Genomic DNA, 16,945 nt, shown 5'->3' with positions numbered 1-16,945 from the left:
CAACTTCTAAGGAAAACTTCCAGCCTAGTTCTAATACTAAGGGTAACTTATGTTATAATATATTCTGTGAAATTCTTGTAATTCAGATGGTTAGTTTACATATCCTATAATGAAAATGATAAGTGAAAGTAAAATACAGCATTATTTTATTAAACTACATTAGCCATTCTTTTAGTGTATTACGACTGTACGATTATTATCTCGTCTTCAGAAATATAATTGAATGTCGATTATGTCATAATTCGAGGCAGGAAGTTAATAAATTTGAATATATTTGATTAAAATGAAGTAAAGGATTCACACTGCTATAGGGCCTACATGGTCCTAGGCTCCTAGCCTAGCCCAGCATTCACGAATCGAGTGCACGATGAGCCATTCCTGTTCGATTCCCGTCAGCTACCAGACCAGTCTACCACGCGACGCGGTTGTGTGTAGATCTCCGAGTCTGTTGGCTGTTAATTGCTTAGTGCAGTAGACACTGAATTACTGAGCAGCTGAGCTTATTAGTTGTGGTTTTCGTCTTGCACTGATTTACAGGTATGGTGTAAGTTGATTTTTTTCTACTTACAAATGTATATAGGCTACTATAAGATTATAAGAAGCTGTGGAAGGAAGAATAAAATAGTGTGAAAATATCTGGTCTGTTGTAATGCTAATATGCAGTTTTATGCTTCTGTGATCTGTGTGCTTGTTTATGCTGTTTTCCCTGTTTATGAAAGTAACTGATGGTGGTTTATCATATTTGATCACATAGGCCGGTTTGATCATGGAACGCTACCTGTTACCCAAGATTCCCAAGAAGAGGCTGCGAGATGATGATCCTCCTACAGACACACCTGCTGTTAATGAGGACCTGGACAGTGGTGATCGTGATTGTGAGTCTGCAGCCTTACTAGGTGAGGCTAGTGCAGAACCCCAGCCACAAGAGGGCACTTCTCACACCCATGGTGAGAAACTACTACCTGGACCCAAGGACCTGAGCCAGCTTCCAGATAGTGGTCCCACCTGTCCAGACTTGAAGAGATACCCAGCCACAGAATACAGTGGCCAGTCAAGGTCATTCAACAAGAACTGGCGTGATCATCATTCGTGGCTGGAGTACTCCACGACCCTAGATGCTGCATTCCGCTTTGCATGTCGTCATTTCGGTCATGTACACTTAAGCAAATGTGAGAAGTCCTTCACCCATGACGGCTTTCGGAACTGGAAGAAGGCAACCTCATCTCTGAAGTCTCATGTTAATTCAGCAGGACACAAGTTTTCTATGCAAGCTTGGACAGAGTTTAAGATGCAGAAAGCAACAGGTTCTAGGATCCTACATGCTTTTACTACCAACCATGAAAAAACTGTAAAGGAAAACAGACATTGCATTAGAGCAGTAATAGACGTACTGCTCTACACAGCCTGCCAAAATGTTGCCCAAAGAGGTCACAAGGAAGACACTGATTCTGGCAACAAAGGTAACTTCCTGGAACTGCTGGACCTGATTTCCAGGTATGATGACATTGTCAAAAAGAAACTGAGTGGTGGTCCTGGCAATGCTAAATATACGCACCACAATATCCAAAATGAACTGCTCACCATCATAGCTTCAATAATCAGAGAGGACATCAGCAATGAGGTCCTAAGAGCAGAGCATTTTGCCCTAATGGTGGATGAGACCAAGGATGTCAGCAAACAAGAACAGCTGTCCATTGTGGTGAGGTATCTCCACAAACAGAGCCTTCATGAGGTGTTCCTTGACTTCACAGCAGCCGAGGGTCTGGATGCAGACTCATTGCTCAACAAGATCTTGGAGACCCTGGCCAAATGTGGTACTGACCACAACGCCTGCATTGGCCAGTGCTACGATGAAGCTGCAGTCATGTCAGGGCACATCAGTGGTATACAGGAGAGGTTTAGGAGAAAGGTACCACAGGCTGTGTATGTCCACTGTTATGCTCACAGGCTCAACCTTGTGCTCCTTGATTGTGTACACAATATCCAGGCTGCAGCAGAGTTTTTTGTGGCTATACAGAGCTTGTACAAGTTCTTCTCTACGTCAGTAGTACATGAAGAATTTAAAAAGGCGCAAAAAGAATTAAATCCCACAAGGCAGCATATAGAGTTGAAGCAACGGTCTGACACAAGATGGACCTCCCAACATGCTGCTTGTCTGGCAGTGAAAAGAACCCTACCTGCCATAGTGACAACCTTGAAACGTCTCATGGAGGGAGACAATGCACACAGAGCCACTGAGGCAAAGGGCCTGTGCATCCTGCTAGATCAGCAATTTGTGACAATTCTGATGGCCATGGAAAAAGTGTTACTGATGACCAAACAACTGTCAAACCACCTCCAGTCACATGACCTTCAGCTGGCCTCTGCAGAGGACTTGATGCAGTCTGTCATGTCTGGACTGACAGAAATGAGGACTGAAGCTGCCTGGAAGGAGTTAGAGGAGGCTGCTGAGGATTTGTGCAAGGTAGTTGGGATACGCACTGAGACTGAGCGTCCAGGTAGACAACGATCTGCTCCCAGACACCTGGATGAATTCATCATAACATCCAGTACAGGTCAGAGGGATGGAGCTATACCAGATGCCAGGAGAAGGACCTTCTAAGCCATCATAGATAGAATGCTCAATGAGCTGAGCAGGCGATTTTCATCTGACGCCTGTAATGTTCTGATGGGTGCTGCTGCCTTGAATCCAAAGCACATTACATTTCTGGACAAAAAAGCGCTGTCAGGAATGGCAGCCAGTTATGGAGTGGCAGAGGGTGATCTTGCAGTGGAGGTCCACCAATTGACAAGACTAATAGCTAGGAAGAGAGACAATGGCCTGGAAGTGTCCACACCACTTGAGCTTGCAGCCATGCTGGAGTCAAACAAGGACACCTTTATAGATCTGTATAAACTTGTATGCATTGCAGTGACCCTCCCTGTCACCTCAGCTGCCTGTGAGAGGAGCTTCTCATGTCTGAAACTCCTCAAGACATACTTGAGGAACAGCAGTGGCAACAACCGCACCAGCAACCTTGCTGTAATATCAATTAATTCTAGGAGGGCCAAACAGCTGAACATTGATGCCATTATAGACACATTTGCTGCCAATCACCAGAACAGGCGCATAGTTTTAAAGTAACGTGACAGTCGTTACACCTTGATTTAAAAATTCTTCTGATTCTTCAGATTGTATTAACTTCATAACATAGAATTTTTTTCTGTCATGTTAACTGCTTGCTTACACATGATGTCTAAATTAATTGAGTTAAACTTCAATCTTATGGAATAAACTGGAAATAATACATGTTATAATGTTGCGTATACATTAATCTGAATTTCCTTGCTAGTTTTATGTATTTCATTTGGCAGAATTTCTGATGAGATAAGAAATGTTGTACATTAACACCGCAGTTTCAAAGAGTACAGGTGTCTAAAATGAACCTCAGTACATTCGGATATTATGAATATGTACATATCAATTTTCCATCAACACTTCAGTTTGATGACATTTTGTGAAGCCCCCCACATTTTACCCCAGCCCCTCCTCAGCCCCCCAATGAAAATTTCCTGGCGCCGCCACTGCTTGTGCTGCTTCACCTACATGACCATTAAGGTCCCCTCCCACAACCACTATCTCATCATCCTGCATACCACCCACTACATGCATTAAATCATCCCAAAATCTATCTTTCTCTGCTTCATCCAATCCTGGCTGTGAAGCATATGCCGATATAATCACAGCTATCCTTCTACCGAACAGAATTTTCACTACCAATATCCTATCGCTTGCTCTCATACCATTCATTAACATATTCCACCCATTTCTCCACAACCATCACACCAACACCTCCATATCCGTCTGTCCCCCCTTGCCAAAACAACTTATAGCAACAGTCCTTCCCAACAATCTTTCTGGCTAATAATAAAAAAAAAACTGGACCACCAAATTCATGTCCAGATGGGCCTAGAGCCAAAACATAACAATGCAGACACATTCAGACACTTACTAGAGAATGAAGGCAGAAGGTGGAGTTTTGTTCCACTTTTTTTCTCACTTCCTCTTCTCCTCTATGACAAAGTCCATGAATGACAGTCCAAACAGCTCCTGAAAAAATCATTTCAGTTTTAGAACCTTGATTAAGCTGAATAAAAATATCTGATGGCAGCAAGAACATCATCATCTAGAGATAGTGAGTTGAAGTCCAGATAACTTCACCATAGGAAGACAGCAGGAGGTGAAAGAAGAGGGACTGGGTGGGGTTAAACTGGGGAGGAGATGAGGTGAGAGGAGGTGTAATGGGAGTGGAGGGAAAAGGTGCAGTCAGACTGGGGAGGGAGATGTCATAATATAGAGAGATTTCACAAAATAAAAAGATGCCACAATGAATTGAGATGTTACAAAAATGAGAAGGGTCACACAAAGGTTTAGAAGACTCCCTATCATCTTCTTACCATTATATTTCTCTGTCATGTGATTTGATGCATGTGATTTGATAACCACATTAACTGAGTTATCGGGTAAAAATACAATTCATTATCTGATAACTTATTCTGGACTTATAAATACACAGTACAGCAATGCTGTCTTTATAAATGTCACACATATCCTGTCTTTTCAGTGTCAGAGTTTATAATGTTCAGTAACTCTGACTTCATCATCCAAGGATACTTTCCATCATAATACTGTATTGTAAGCAATATGCAGAAACCATAACATAGTTGGTTCTCAAATACATCAATTATAAGTTACTATGTACAAAAGTAGAGAAGCAAGCCTTACATTCAGTATTAACACATTCCTGCACCCGGCCTGAGGTGATTCTAATCCTCCATCTCGCACCAGTGTTTTACTAATGAGCGTACCTCACTTTTTTTTTTTAACAGATAATGGATGTAAAAATTACTGGTGGAATAAGTCACGACGCTGGGAATTTTAACCTTACTGCCCCACCCTGCATACATTTTTTTCTTTTTTAACACCTTTCTAAAGCTCTGATTTTAAGCTGAATGCAAAGCAAGGAAAACTCACTTCTCTGGGAAGAAAGTATGGATGAGGAAAAAGAAACCTAAAGTAAATGAAGATAAACATAACTGTAAAGACACAGAATGCAGAGAAAAAAAATTACCATGCCATCCTGATCTTCTTTTGAAAGGAATCCAGACATGGAGGTGATATGTGAAAGGGGAAGGAGTGGAAACGGATTGTTCCAGTCAATCAAATGTGCTGGTCATGGAAGTGTGGGAATTTGTAGGGAAAGGGGAAGGGGCTTGGAAATATCTTATTCAGCACAGTATTATTCTTTGTAATAAAACAAAAAGTACTGACTGCCTAATAACCTTTGTACAGTTCTCCTAGGCAGTGGAGGGGTGGCAAGCTTTGCAAATTTGTGGAGGATAAATCTTACTGAGGGGCTGGGTTGATGGGCAGTAAACACAGCAGGGAACAATGCCAGACAAAATCTTGGCTGCTGGCTTTATACTACCATTCTAAAACTGCTTCTGAGCCATTTTTCAAACTAATGTTTTTTGGGTGTGATATCACTGTTGCAAAAGTGGGGGTGAAAAAGTAAGATGCAGAGATGACATCATAGGTACAGGGAAGTGTATAACAATGCTTTTATCATTGTGAAAGTCTTGACCCTTCATCTGCTCATCCATAATAATTTCTTGAACATTCTGAAATTTATGACTGATAAATATATTGTTCTCTAAAGAAATATATATATATATATACCCCAAAGTTAGTTAACTCTATTACTACTAGGGGTTTCCAAGCAACAAAAATCTGGCATTAACCAGAATCAAATAACTACTGTAGATGTGGAAGGACTTGGGTTATTCGGTATGGTATCCTTAGTGATATACAGTAATGTCAGGATACTCTTGTGCCAGAGAAAACTTAAGCAATGAATCACCTTCCCTCCCTCTTGACAGGTTACAGTGCCTATAACCCTAATGCACTGCAGTTTGTATATTTCAATATTCCTTGTACTAGATCAGGTTTGGTTCACATTTAATTCAATAGTCAATATCTTATCAAAATCTACTGACATACAAAAAATTCATACAATTGGCAACATTTTTATTTACTCACCCACTGGACATAGCCGTTTTATTAACTTCCTAACATCTTTTCTGTACACAATTCATGAACTTATGTACAGATTCTCAAGCAGTACATTACAGTACTGTATACGGTTGGCAAATGCACCTCAGAGCTGCAGTGTTTAAAGGTCTATCTATCTATCTATCTATAGCCCAACGCCCTAATCCCGCAAAGGGTGGCCGCAGACAAAACGCCTCCAAGTCACTCTGTCACCCACCATTTGACTCCCCTCCCCCCAACTCACCCCCCCCCTCATATACCTCTCAACTCCATCCCTCCACCTCATCCTCTGTCTACCCCTCACTCTCCCTCCATCCACCTCACCTACATACACCCTCTTAGTCAGTCTTTCATTTAAAGGTAAAATTGCTAATTTTTTGCCAACCTTTATGGTAAGAACATTATTTTTTGGTGTAGAGTCTCAAGACTGCTAGGAAATATTTATATTTTTGAGTGATGTAGATGGATTAGTCTGTGCTGACTTGCACTGTTATACAGTGTCTGTGCAGCAGAGATTGTACCAGTAAAGAAAATTATAGTACTGTAGAAGGGACATTCTTAGTTTCTAGATAATGTCAAGAGACTGTATTGTGTATGGAAGTGTGTATGAGTACTCACACAAAAAAGCAAAGCAACATTCCAGTGGTAAACACTAGAGCAATTTATGTTCCAAATGTAAATCATATTCTGTTCAATATTTTCCTTTCATATATTGTTCTAAACATTGTAACACAGACTTGTTTGGCTGTGAGTGTGTGTAGCCTATGCAGTGGCCATCCCTTGACAGTATACCACTATTAATTTTTAGTCTCCCTGAGCACAGGAATTAACACTCCTCAGATACCTTACACAGATTAACAGTAATGAAGGAAGAGGTGTTTGGTTCCAAGTGATAAGTTTGCCATGCTGAAGGAGACGAGACATTTAAAGACTGTAAGTGGTAGGGAGAACCCGTACTAATGGAAGCTTGTCTGTTAATATCGTTACCACAAGACAAAACGTAATGTTTCAACACCACAGCTGTGAAAAACCTTGGTAATATCTCATTTACAATAATTAGTGTTCAGTGGGTGAGGGGAAGTTTGGCGTACAAAGTAACCTGTACAGTATACCTGATACTGTAACAAAGCTGTTACAGTTATTAGGCAACTTATATACCATAAACTCTCCATTCACAAGGTCAGTAGTCAGATTCAACATTTTGATGTCTACCTGATCAATCAAACTCAGTGTGTGTGTGTGTGTGTGTGTGCATGCATGCGTGTCTCTGTCTTTCGCTCTCTGTCTGTCTCACTTTAAATGTCTGAAGTGAGTCGTCTAGGCCTGGCTCCCTACACTCTGACTGGGGCAATAAAGGATTAGATGATGGATGGATGAGTATACAATCTCTCTTTCAACCAAGATGAATGATTTAAGTAGGTACCACTGAGTTACATACCTCAGTTATTACTGCATGTTAGTCCCAGATCTTTCTAATCAAACACAGCAGCCAAAATCAGAGTTTATGGTCTGTTACCAATGTGCAGTTACACCACTTTGTACTAGGCATATAAGAGGCAAACTTCCCCTTTTAGAGCTGTGAGCAAGAAGATAATTATAAGCCTGTATATAAGACAGATATTTGTGCAGAAACTTCAAGTAGATTTTACCATCAAGTATCAAGAAAATTGTCTGACTTAATGATTGTGATGGAAATGTACAAAATTGTCCAGTATGTCTGTAGGTTATGGGAAAGCTTTTAGTGTCTGCCGTGCTTTTACAAACATGTGACAGTGCTCTAATCACGACAGAATTTTAATGTACAGTGTGTGGTTACTTGTAGTAGTTTATATTTCCTCTCTGTTTTAAGTCCCTACAATCACCAAACCAATGTTAACAGTAACCTTCCTAGTAATCTCAATTCCCTGCTGTATTTCTGTCATTTTGGAGATTTCATAATGCCTCTTTCTCAGCAAAATATTTTGCCTATTACATCTTATTTTCCTCTTGTAAGATGCTGTTATTGTGAATGCCTAATGCCAATCTGTCTGGCTGAGCAGACCCACTGACCACAGGTAAGCAACTGGTTCTATGGATCCGTCCTACAGGTACGGTATAGTACATACACTGTACAGAGAACTGGTACCCCTTATTGGTAAAAAGTGTTTCACCGGGATAGGACCAGGGTTGTTCTCAGGGCAAGGTGCAGGAAGCATGAGGAGGTTTGGCTCCTGAGTGGACAACTCAGCTGCTCCACCCAGGGTCACAATGCCACCACATGCAGGCTTCTCTTCAGCACCTGCTTTTGTAAATTACTGATGCAAACTAAGGCCATACTTGAAATAAAGAAATATTAAGGAGAAAGATAAGGTGTAATATGCATACCTTAATTGCAGAGAAAAATGTACTGTATTATGAAATCTCCAGAGCCATTCAAAATATGGCCCTTAGTGTAATGGTTATGTGTAATGATTTGTACAATATCCTGACCATTACCCCTGTACTGCACCAATACACCCACAACATTTGGGTTATGGAGGCACTTGTATCACACCTATCAACAGCCTTACCCTTCTCTACATACACACTTTTATACATCTTGGCAGTTCACATCACTACACATGCACACACACAAATGCTCATCACAACCATATACAATAGACCTGGCTCACTTACTTGTACATCCCCCTACCTTTACATAATACATCCCTCACTTCCTGGTACCTTTGTCGTAAATTGTTTCTGAAGCCCTATCCACTCGGTTATTGTCGGGTGTCACTAACTGAACATAATGAGCCCATAATTAGCTAGTGAGCAATCATAACGAGTCCACACTAGAACATCTCGCTCATCCGCACATAACTTAGTGACAACAAAATTACTCTCTTGTGGCTCTATAAACAACAGGATGCTGTTGTGGGGTTCAAATAAATATGTCAATAAAAAATCTATCTATCTATCTATCTATTGCCAGACGCCTCAGTCCCGTTTGGGGTGGCCACAAACTGATCATCAAGTCGCCCTGTCCCAGTGCGTATGCACTCCCCTGCTCCCAACTCACACCCCCCTCTCTCATATACCTCTCCACCCCATCCCTCCATCTCATCCTCAGCCTCCCCCTCCCTCTTTCCCCCTCCACCTCACTCACATACACTCTCTTCGTCAGTCTTTCACCCTCCATCTGTTCAACCAAAGTGAAAATTCAAACTGTCACTTTACCTAGTTCCAGACTGTGTTATTAGGGTAAAATAATTAAATTTTCTGTTGTGTGTTTTGTCTGATGTGAATGTACTCAGTGCAAGAAGACTACAGGTGTTGCTAAAAATAAGGCTTGTGGAATTTAAAGAATGGCATGCCAGTGTTTATAAGATTTAGAGCATACTGTGAGTTAACTGTACTCAACCATATTAATTTTAGGTCAAACAAAATGAATAACAGGACATGCTGCAGGTTGTACACGAGTGACTACATCATTACTGTAAAGAAATTCAAAAGAGTTACCAGTACTGCACCGTGACTAATCCCTTCAGCCTAACAACTGCTCTGATATTTTACTTTTACTAACCTCCAGACCATTATATTTAATACAGAAGATATTTTTAAAACTTGGGGGGGGTTCAATTGCAGACAAATTACCTTCTTCTCAGCTAAAGATCCGCCCTATACTGAATAAAATTATCTGGTGGTCGTGTGCTTAGAATACAAAATGCTATCACGTTGAAGGGGTTAACTGATGAGAACCCACTTTACTGACTGGCAAAAGTATGCAGACCCAAGAGCCATTCTTTCTGCACACCCTCTACACACACTTTAGCTGGAGGGTAATAAAGGACAAGACCCTATACCTAATGCATACTTATCTAAAGTTAACACCACCAATGCAGATGGCTGTTATTTTACTCTTACTATCTCCAAGTGATTTTATTTAGCTCAGGAATGATGTTTCAACCTGGGGACACAGATATAGCCTACAATAACCCTATACAACTAAGGTTCTTAAGCTAAATGAAACTGTTCAGCAGCCACAATAATAAAACGTACATTGTTCTGCCCTACCTCACCACATCCTAGGGTTGGAAAAGAGGTTTAGATGATGATGAGGATGAATTATTTAACCGAGTCCAACTGTGAAGTGTTTGGCAGCTCCTGGATATGTAAACAATCTCACACACTACTTAAGCAACAGAAAATTAATGAATATACCCCAAGCCATTTGTAACTCAGTGTACACCTTGCTCATACGTTACTCCTGAGAGGCGTAGTGTTGGTGCTGATACTGTCAATACCTGCAATGTATGGTGAGCAACTGTGCTGGTGTGTGTACGGTAGTGTATGGAAGGAGCGTACTTGGAATACCCTGATATAGTATTAATGATACTCCTGTAATATAAAAAAAATACTGGTGAAGCACTTAGAAATAACTGAGTATAAAACCAAACACAACATACTTAGTTTCTACTCAACTAGGTCAAATTTTTATAACTTATATTGTACTTATTTCTGCTTCCACATGTTTTTTTCCTGACTGTAAGTCTGTGTGTGCCAAAGACAAAATGCATAATAAAGGTCATTGTGACTACATGACTCTTTCTTATCCTATTTTTTTACAGGTAATGAGAGCACTATTTTACAGCATAACACTGGTTTATATTTCATACATACATACATTACTGTACACCATTAATATCAATATTCATCATGAGCCCGGGGCCAGGCAGAAAAGTTCTGGTAATCTGAAAATTTGTACTTATCAAGAAGTCATGATGGAAATGGCAAAGATGAAAAACATCACTGTTTAAAACAGCATTATTTTTCACGTCATTTGCTTAGTTCATATGATGCACGTTTTTATACTGGCATAGAGTACTTTATGTGTGTTCAACTTTTGTGATTCTCTTTTTCAGTGACAAATAAAAGGTACCATATCCAGTCTTTCCTTTACATGAAAAGCCCCACATCCACTGCGAGGCTGGACTGCACTGAATTAGGTCTGGCTTACGGAAAACAAGTCTACAGTATTCACTACATGCCAATTCTTCCACCAGTTCTGAGGTTGGACTATGTGGAATTTGTTTTGACTAGTGGGAAACAAATCTGTAGTGTCCTTCATTGACTTTCATGCTGCCTGATGTAAGCCAAGTCGAATGGGGCCCAGTAAATTTCACACCTACACACACCTCTGCTCATAAATGCTCAAAAGCCTTTACTGCTTTTGCTGAGTACCTGTACTTCAGCACAAATTGTGACCTTAGGGTTAAGGGACTGAACAGGGAAGGCTGCAATGGATCGTGCAGCGTGGAGAGCCGCCATTAGGTGACCAAGGCCGACACATGCAAGCATGTTGGAGCCTTTAAAAACGAAACGAAACGAAACGAATCTTGTACAATACAATCTACTAAATCCACAAAACTGTCTGAACATAGTGGTTACCAGTTAGGCAAAAGGGCAATGGCCAAAGTTGAAAACATGACAGGATGGAGGACTAAAACAACAACAACTATATATACATTACTAACCTACTGATGAAGCAGTGATGATGCAGGCGTCTGATGATCAAACCGACACTTCTGATGATGGTTTGACATGTTGGGGAAGCTTCTGGAGTTCATGCTGTGGATGATACACTCATTAGCAAAGCAAAAACTATTCAATATTAGGCAATGTCAGCATTAAAAATAAATTACTTGACTGCAATCCAATACACTGATGTTAGTAACAAACCATACAAAGTATGGCTGTATGCACAAGTTAGAGTAAGCACTTCACTCATGCATTAGAAATGATTCTGCTAATTTAGTGCACTCTGGTATGTATTGTTTACTGGCTTCACTTCATAACTCTAAAGTTCATGACATGGCACCTGACGCTCCATAGCTATGCACTCCAATGCCCAGCAATTTCATTACCAAATAATATTTTCTTACACGACAGATGGGAGCACCCATCATCCACTCACTCAGTGAAGTACTGCCTTCGGGTCTCTCTACACTACGTGAAAGGCCAAATGGTTTCTTGTGAACCAAGAAACCATTTACAATGTTGGGTTGGGTAGTGCCTCGCTATGCAGTCCCTTATCCCTGGGGTCACACTCAATTACCTCATCCCCGGTCTTTTTCGGTCTGCCTCTTACAACCCTACATCAGATGTTCACTCTTCTCACCTTCCCCACCCAACTGTCATTTTTTAAGTTAATGTCGCATCTCTGCCTTCATTTGTTTTGTTTTGTTTTTGTTTTGGGTGCTGGCAACGGTGGGCGCTGCATGGCGGTGGTTATGTGGAGCTGTCATATTAAAGAGGATAATGTGCTGCTGCTGTCTCCTTGTTACCTCTGCTGACTATGAGCAAATTCATCAAATGGTAGCAGAGCGTAGTTGGGTCAGCAGAGGTGATCTGTATATTTAAAGAAGACCGAGATACGACTGAGAAGATGAGTGGCCAAGCTGGGAAGTGTGTTCCACCTGTTTTTGGTGGGGACAAGAGTTATGAGAGGTGGAAAACCGAACTGGAAGCTTGGCAGATAGTGACAACTATACCTCCTAAGAAACAAGCTTTAAGTGTTGCCCTGTCCTTTCTGGAGGGCAGTGAGGTAAGGGACAGAGTTTTTAGTGAAGTTAATATCCAAGACTTGAATTGTGAAGATGGTATGACTAAACTGCTACAAAGTCTTGATAAGTGGTACATGAAGGATAAATTAACCAGTGCTTATGATTCTTGGTCTGAATTTGATACTTTCCGGATAAGTGAGAGCAGCAGCATAGAGGCCTACATAACTGAGTTTGAAAAACGGCACAAGAAACTATCAAAGCATGGCATTATCATTCCTAACTGTATCCTAGCATTTAAATTACTTGACTGTGCAGGCCTATCACATAGAGACAAGCAATTAGCTTTAACAGCAGTGGATTACAGTAAGCCAGATACTATGTTTCAACAAATGGTAGAAGCTCTCAGAAAATTCTTCGGGATTAAGTCTGTACCTGCATCGAGTGCTGCACAAGAAAGTTCCCAAGCTCATTCTGGCATCACCATAAAGACAGAGCCAGTGTATGTTGCTGAGGAAGTGAATTTTACGGACAAAGGGAGATACAAGAGGAATGGTAACAGCACTGGCGGAGGAAACAACAACACCACAAGAGGACATAGACCTAGCTACAGGAATTTTGTGAGTGGAACTGAAAAGGGTACACGAAAGAACCCAGTGGACTCAAGAGGTAATGTTACGCGATGTCATATATGTAGATCTGAGTATCATTATGCAAATAAATGTACAAACAGAGAGAAAAAGGTATATGAAGCAAAGGTAGAGTCACTTCCTGAATGTGGACCTAAAGACGAGGATGAAGTGTACCTAACATGTGGAAGTGGGTCCTGTGATGAAATGAGAAATTTAGTTGGTGACACCTTCAACTGTGCTGTATTGGATTCTGCATGTTCATCTACTGTTTGTGGGGTGGATTGGCTACAGAGTTACTTAGATTCACTGCCTGATGACAAACGTATGAAAGTTCATGAAGAAAATAGTGGAGCTACCTTTAAATTTGGTGATGGTGTAGTTGTTCCCTCTTTAAAGAAGGTTACATTTCCATGTGTTTTGGCAGGTTTCCATTGTAAAATTAAATCTGATGTAGTAGAATGTGACATACCTCTCCTATTTGGTAAGCCATCAATGAAAAGAGCTAAAGTTAAGTTAGATGTTGAAAATGACTGTGCAGTTGTGCTAGGTAAGAGCATTAAGTTACAATGTACTGTCTCGGGTCATTATTGTATTCCAATCACAGAGAACAATTCCAGTGATGTAAAGCAAGTCATGTTCACTGTAGGTTCAGATAAGAAAGAAAAAAAGAAGTGTGTGTTGAAGTTGCACAAACAGTTTGCCCATCCCTCTGTAAAACGTCTAAGTCAGTTATTGAAGGACGCTGGGGTACAGGATACAGACTATTTCAGATTAGTGAAGGAAATAACTGATGATTGCAATATTTGTAGGAAGTATAAGAAAACCCCTTCTAGGCCTGTGGTGAGTTTACCTTTAGCCAGAGATTTTAATGAGGTTGTGGCCATAGATTTAAAAGAGTGGAAGAAAGGGGAGGTATACTTCTTGCACCTTGTTGATGTTGCCACACGATACAGTAGGTCTGTAATTATATATGATAAGAGGAGGAAGACGATCATTGATAAAGTTGTAGAAATGTGGATAGGAACTGGTATAGGTTCACCAGACAAATTTTTGGCTGATAATGGAGGAGAATTTGCCAATGAGGAGTTTTCTGACATGTGTGAGAACTTAAATATTAGAGTGATGCACACAGCTGCAGAGAGTCCATTTAGCAATGGACTCTGTGAGAGGAACCATGCAGTAATTGATGAGATGGTGAGGAAAATAATAGCTGATCAACCCACATGTCCTCTACACATAGCACTTGCTTGGGCTGTAAATGCTAAAAATTGTTTGCAGATGGTGGGGGTTACAGTCCGTATCAATTGGTTTTTGGCAGAAACCCTAAGCTCCCTAATGTCATGAATGATTCATTACCAGCTCTGGAAGGCACAACAATAAGTGAAACACTTGGTAAGCACCTGAATGCTCTTCATACAAGTCGCCAGGCATTTATAAGGGCTGAGACTTCAGAAAGAATAAGACGTGCATTAAGGCATCAGGTTAGGCCTGTTGGAAGGACCTTCCAGAATGGAGAGCTTGTGTATTTCAAAAGAGAGAGTGATAATGAATGGAAGGGACCTGGTACAGTAATAGGTCAGGAAGGTAAAACTGTCATCATTAAACATGGAAGTTATATTGTAAAGGTACATGTAACAAGAGTTACGGAAATGAAGTATGATATGAGCACTGATATTGAGAATGGTAAAGAGAGGCTTTTAGGTGAAGTAAGAAGTAGGTCAAATAATGATGATGTTTGTACCTTAAATAATAATGTCATTGGAACTGTTCATGACGTAGATGACGATGAAGCTGATGAGAGCACCTCAGATGATAATGAGATCATAGAGGACATACACAGGAAAGACACTGAACAGGATTCTCTCTCAATTAGATCTGTTAGCATTCCGAAAGTAGGACAGAGAGTGAGGTACAGACCTGTTGACTCTGATGAATGGAGAGTAGCTACTATTTTAAGTCGTGCGGGTAAGGCAACAGGAATGTACAAAAACTGGTTCAATATTCAGGATGATGGTTGTGCGCCTAAGTCAATAGACTGGGCTTTAGGGGTGAAACAGTGGCAGGAGGAATCCTCCATTCCACCACAAGAGAAGGATAATGAACCATTGACTCTAGACACCAATGAAGTATTCCTATCTGATGCTAGGCAAAGTGATGTTGATGTGCTAAGAGCAAAACAAAGAGAGTTAGAGAACTGGCAAAAATTTAAAGTGTATGAGGAAGTACCAGACAGAGGTCAACAATCATTGTCTGTGAGGTGGGTGTGTACTGAGAAAAATGTAAATGGTAAACAACAGGTAAAAGCTAGACTTGTGGCACGTGGATTTGAGGAATCCCACCACATTAGGACAGATTCCCCCACTGGAGGCAAAGAGATTTTGAGAATATTTTTGTCACTTATGGCTTCTATGAACTGGAAATGTAACTCCATTGATATCAAAGCTGCTTTTCTCCAAGGAGATAATTTTGAAAGAGAGGTATTTTTGAGGCCACCAAAAGAAGCTGTTTGTTCTGAGAAGGTTCTGTGGAAGCTCAACAAATGTGTTTATGGATTGAATGATGCAGCAAGGGTATGGTATTTCACAGTCAAAACATTACTCATAAAACTGGGATGTACTCAACTGAAGGCAGATCCAGCTGGATTTTATTGGTATCATGAAGGTGAACTGTCAGGTGTTTTTCTAATGCTTGTAGATGATTTTATATGGGGTGGAACTGAAGTGTTCAGAGATCATGTAATTGCCAAGATTAAGTCAGAGTTTCAGGTAGGAATGGAAACATCTGGTGTTTTCAAATATATTGGTCTAGAAGTGAAACAAGATGATAGTGGAATAACCTTGAGTCAAAATGAGTATCTTAAGAATGTAAAACCTATACCTGTCAATGTCACTCGAGGCTGTAATAAGATGGAATATTGTAATGCAATAGAGCAGGAAAATCTTAGAAGTCTAGTTGGTCAGATTGGATGGTTGAGTACAAATACTAGACCTGATGTGAGTTATGATGTGCTTGACATGAGTTGTGTTCTGAACCATCCCAAGGTAGATAATGTGATCCAAGCCAACAAGTGTTTGAGAAAAACAGAAATGGTGGACTGTAGTTTAAAGTTTTCTCACTTAGGAGATTTGAACAAGATCAAGCTGGTAGCCTTTAGTGATGCATCCCATGCTAGTTTGCCTGATGGATATTCAAGTGCTGAAGGGTTCATAATATTTCTTGTTGGAGAAGATGGTAAAAGTTGTCCACTTGCATGGGAGGCAAAGAAAATAAGAAGAGTAGTTAAAAGCACTTTGGCTGCTGAAACCCTTGCTGCATCAGATGCTGTAGATATGTGCTATTATTTGGGAAGTGTCCTGTCTGAAATCCTGTTTCATGAACATGAAAAGAATGTAATTCCTATTTGTTGCTATGTGGATAATCATTCTTTGGTTGAAAATGTTCACTCCATGAAAAATGTAAGTGAAAAGAGATTGAGAATAGATTTAGCCACACTAAAACAGCTAATACAGGAAGGTTGTTTAAAGATGATTTGGGTTAGATCAGAATTGCAATTGTCTGATTGCCTTACAAAGAAAGGAGTGAATACTTTCAAATTGTTAAACATTTTGCAAAAGGGAGATCTTACTGACATAGGTATGTAACTAAAGTTTGTGTCTTTTTGGAAAAGTTATTATTTTTTTTTAAGAAAGAAACGAGGGAAT

At 40.3% G+C, this 16,945-nt stretch overlaps 1 protein-coding gene across 1 annotated transcript; it reads left to right on the top strand.

Annotated features, from left to right (window-relative positions):
- Positions 1–766: 766 nt before the first annotated feature.
- Positions 767–2,602, top strand: LOC145389557 (zinc finger MYM-type protein 1-like). The gene has a single exon (XM_080264819.1). The coding sequence runs from the start codon at positions 767–769 to the stop codon at positions 2,600–2,602; it is 1,836 nt and encodes a 611-aa protein (XP_080120945.1).
- Positions 2,603–16,945: the final 14,343 nt, after the last annotated feature.

This window comes from Coenobita brevimanus, unplaced genomic scaffold (genome assembly GCF_032717465.1).
Source record: "Coenobita brevimanus isolate Jiangsu-jjx unplaced genomic scaffold, ASM3271746v2 jjx.HiC_scaffold_1244, whole genome shotgun sequence".
Lineage (NCBI taxonomy): Eukaryota > Metazoa > Arthropoda > Malacostraca > Decapoda > Coenobitidae > Coenobita > Coenobita brevimanus.
This window is presented reverse-complemented; position numbering and strand designations above follow the sequence as displayed.

Coding starts and splice junctions, on each gene's coding strand:
- LOC145389557 (XM_080264819.1), top strand. CDS start 767: ATGGAACGCTACCTGTTACCCAAGATTCCCAAGAAGAGGCTGCGAGAT.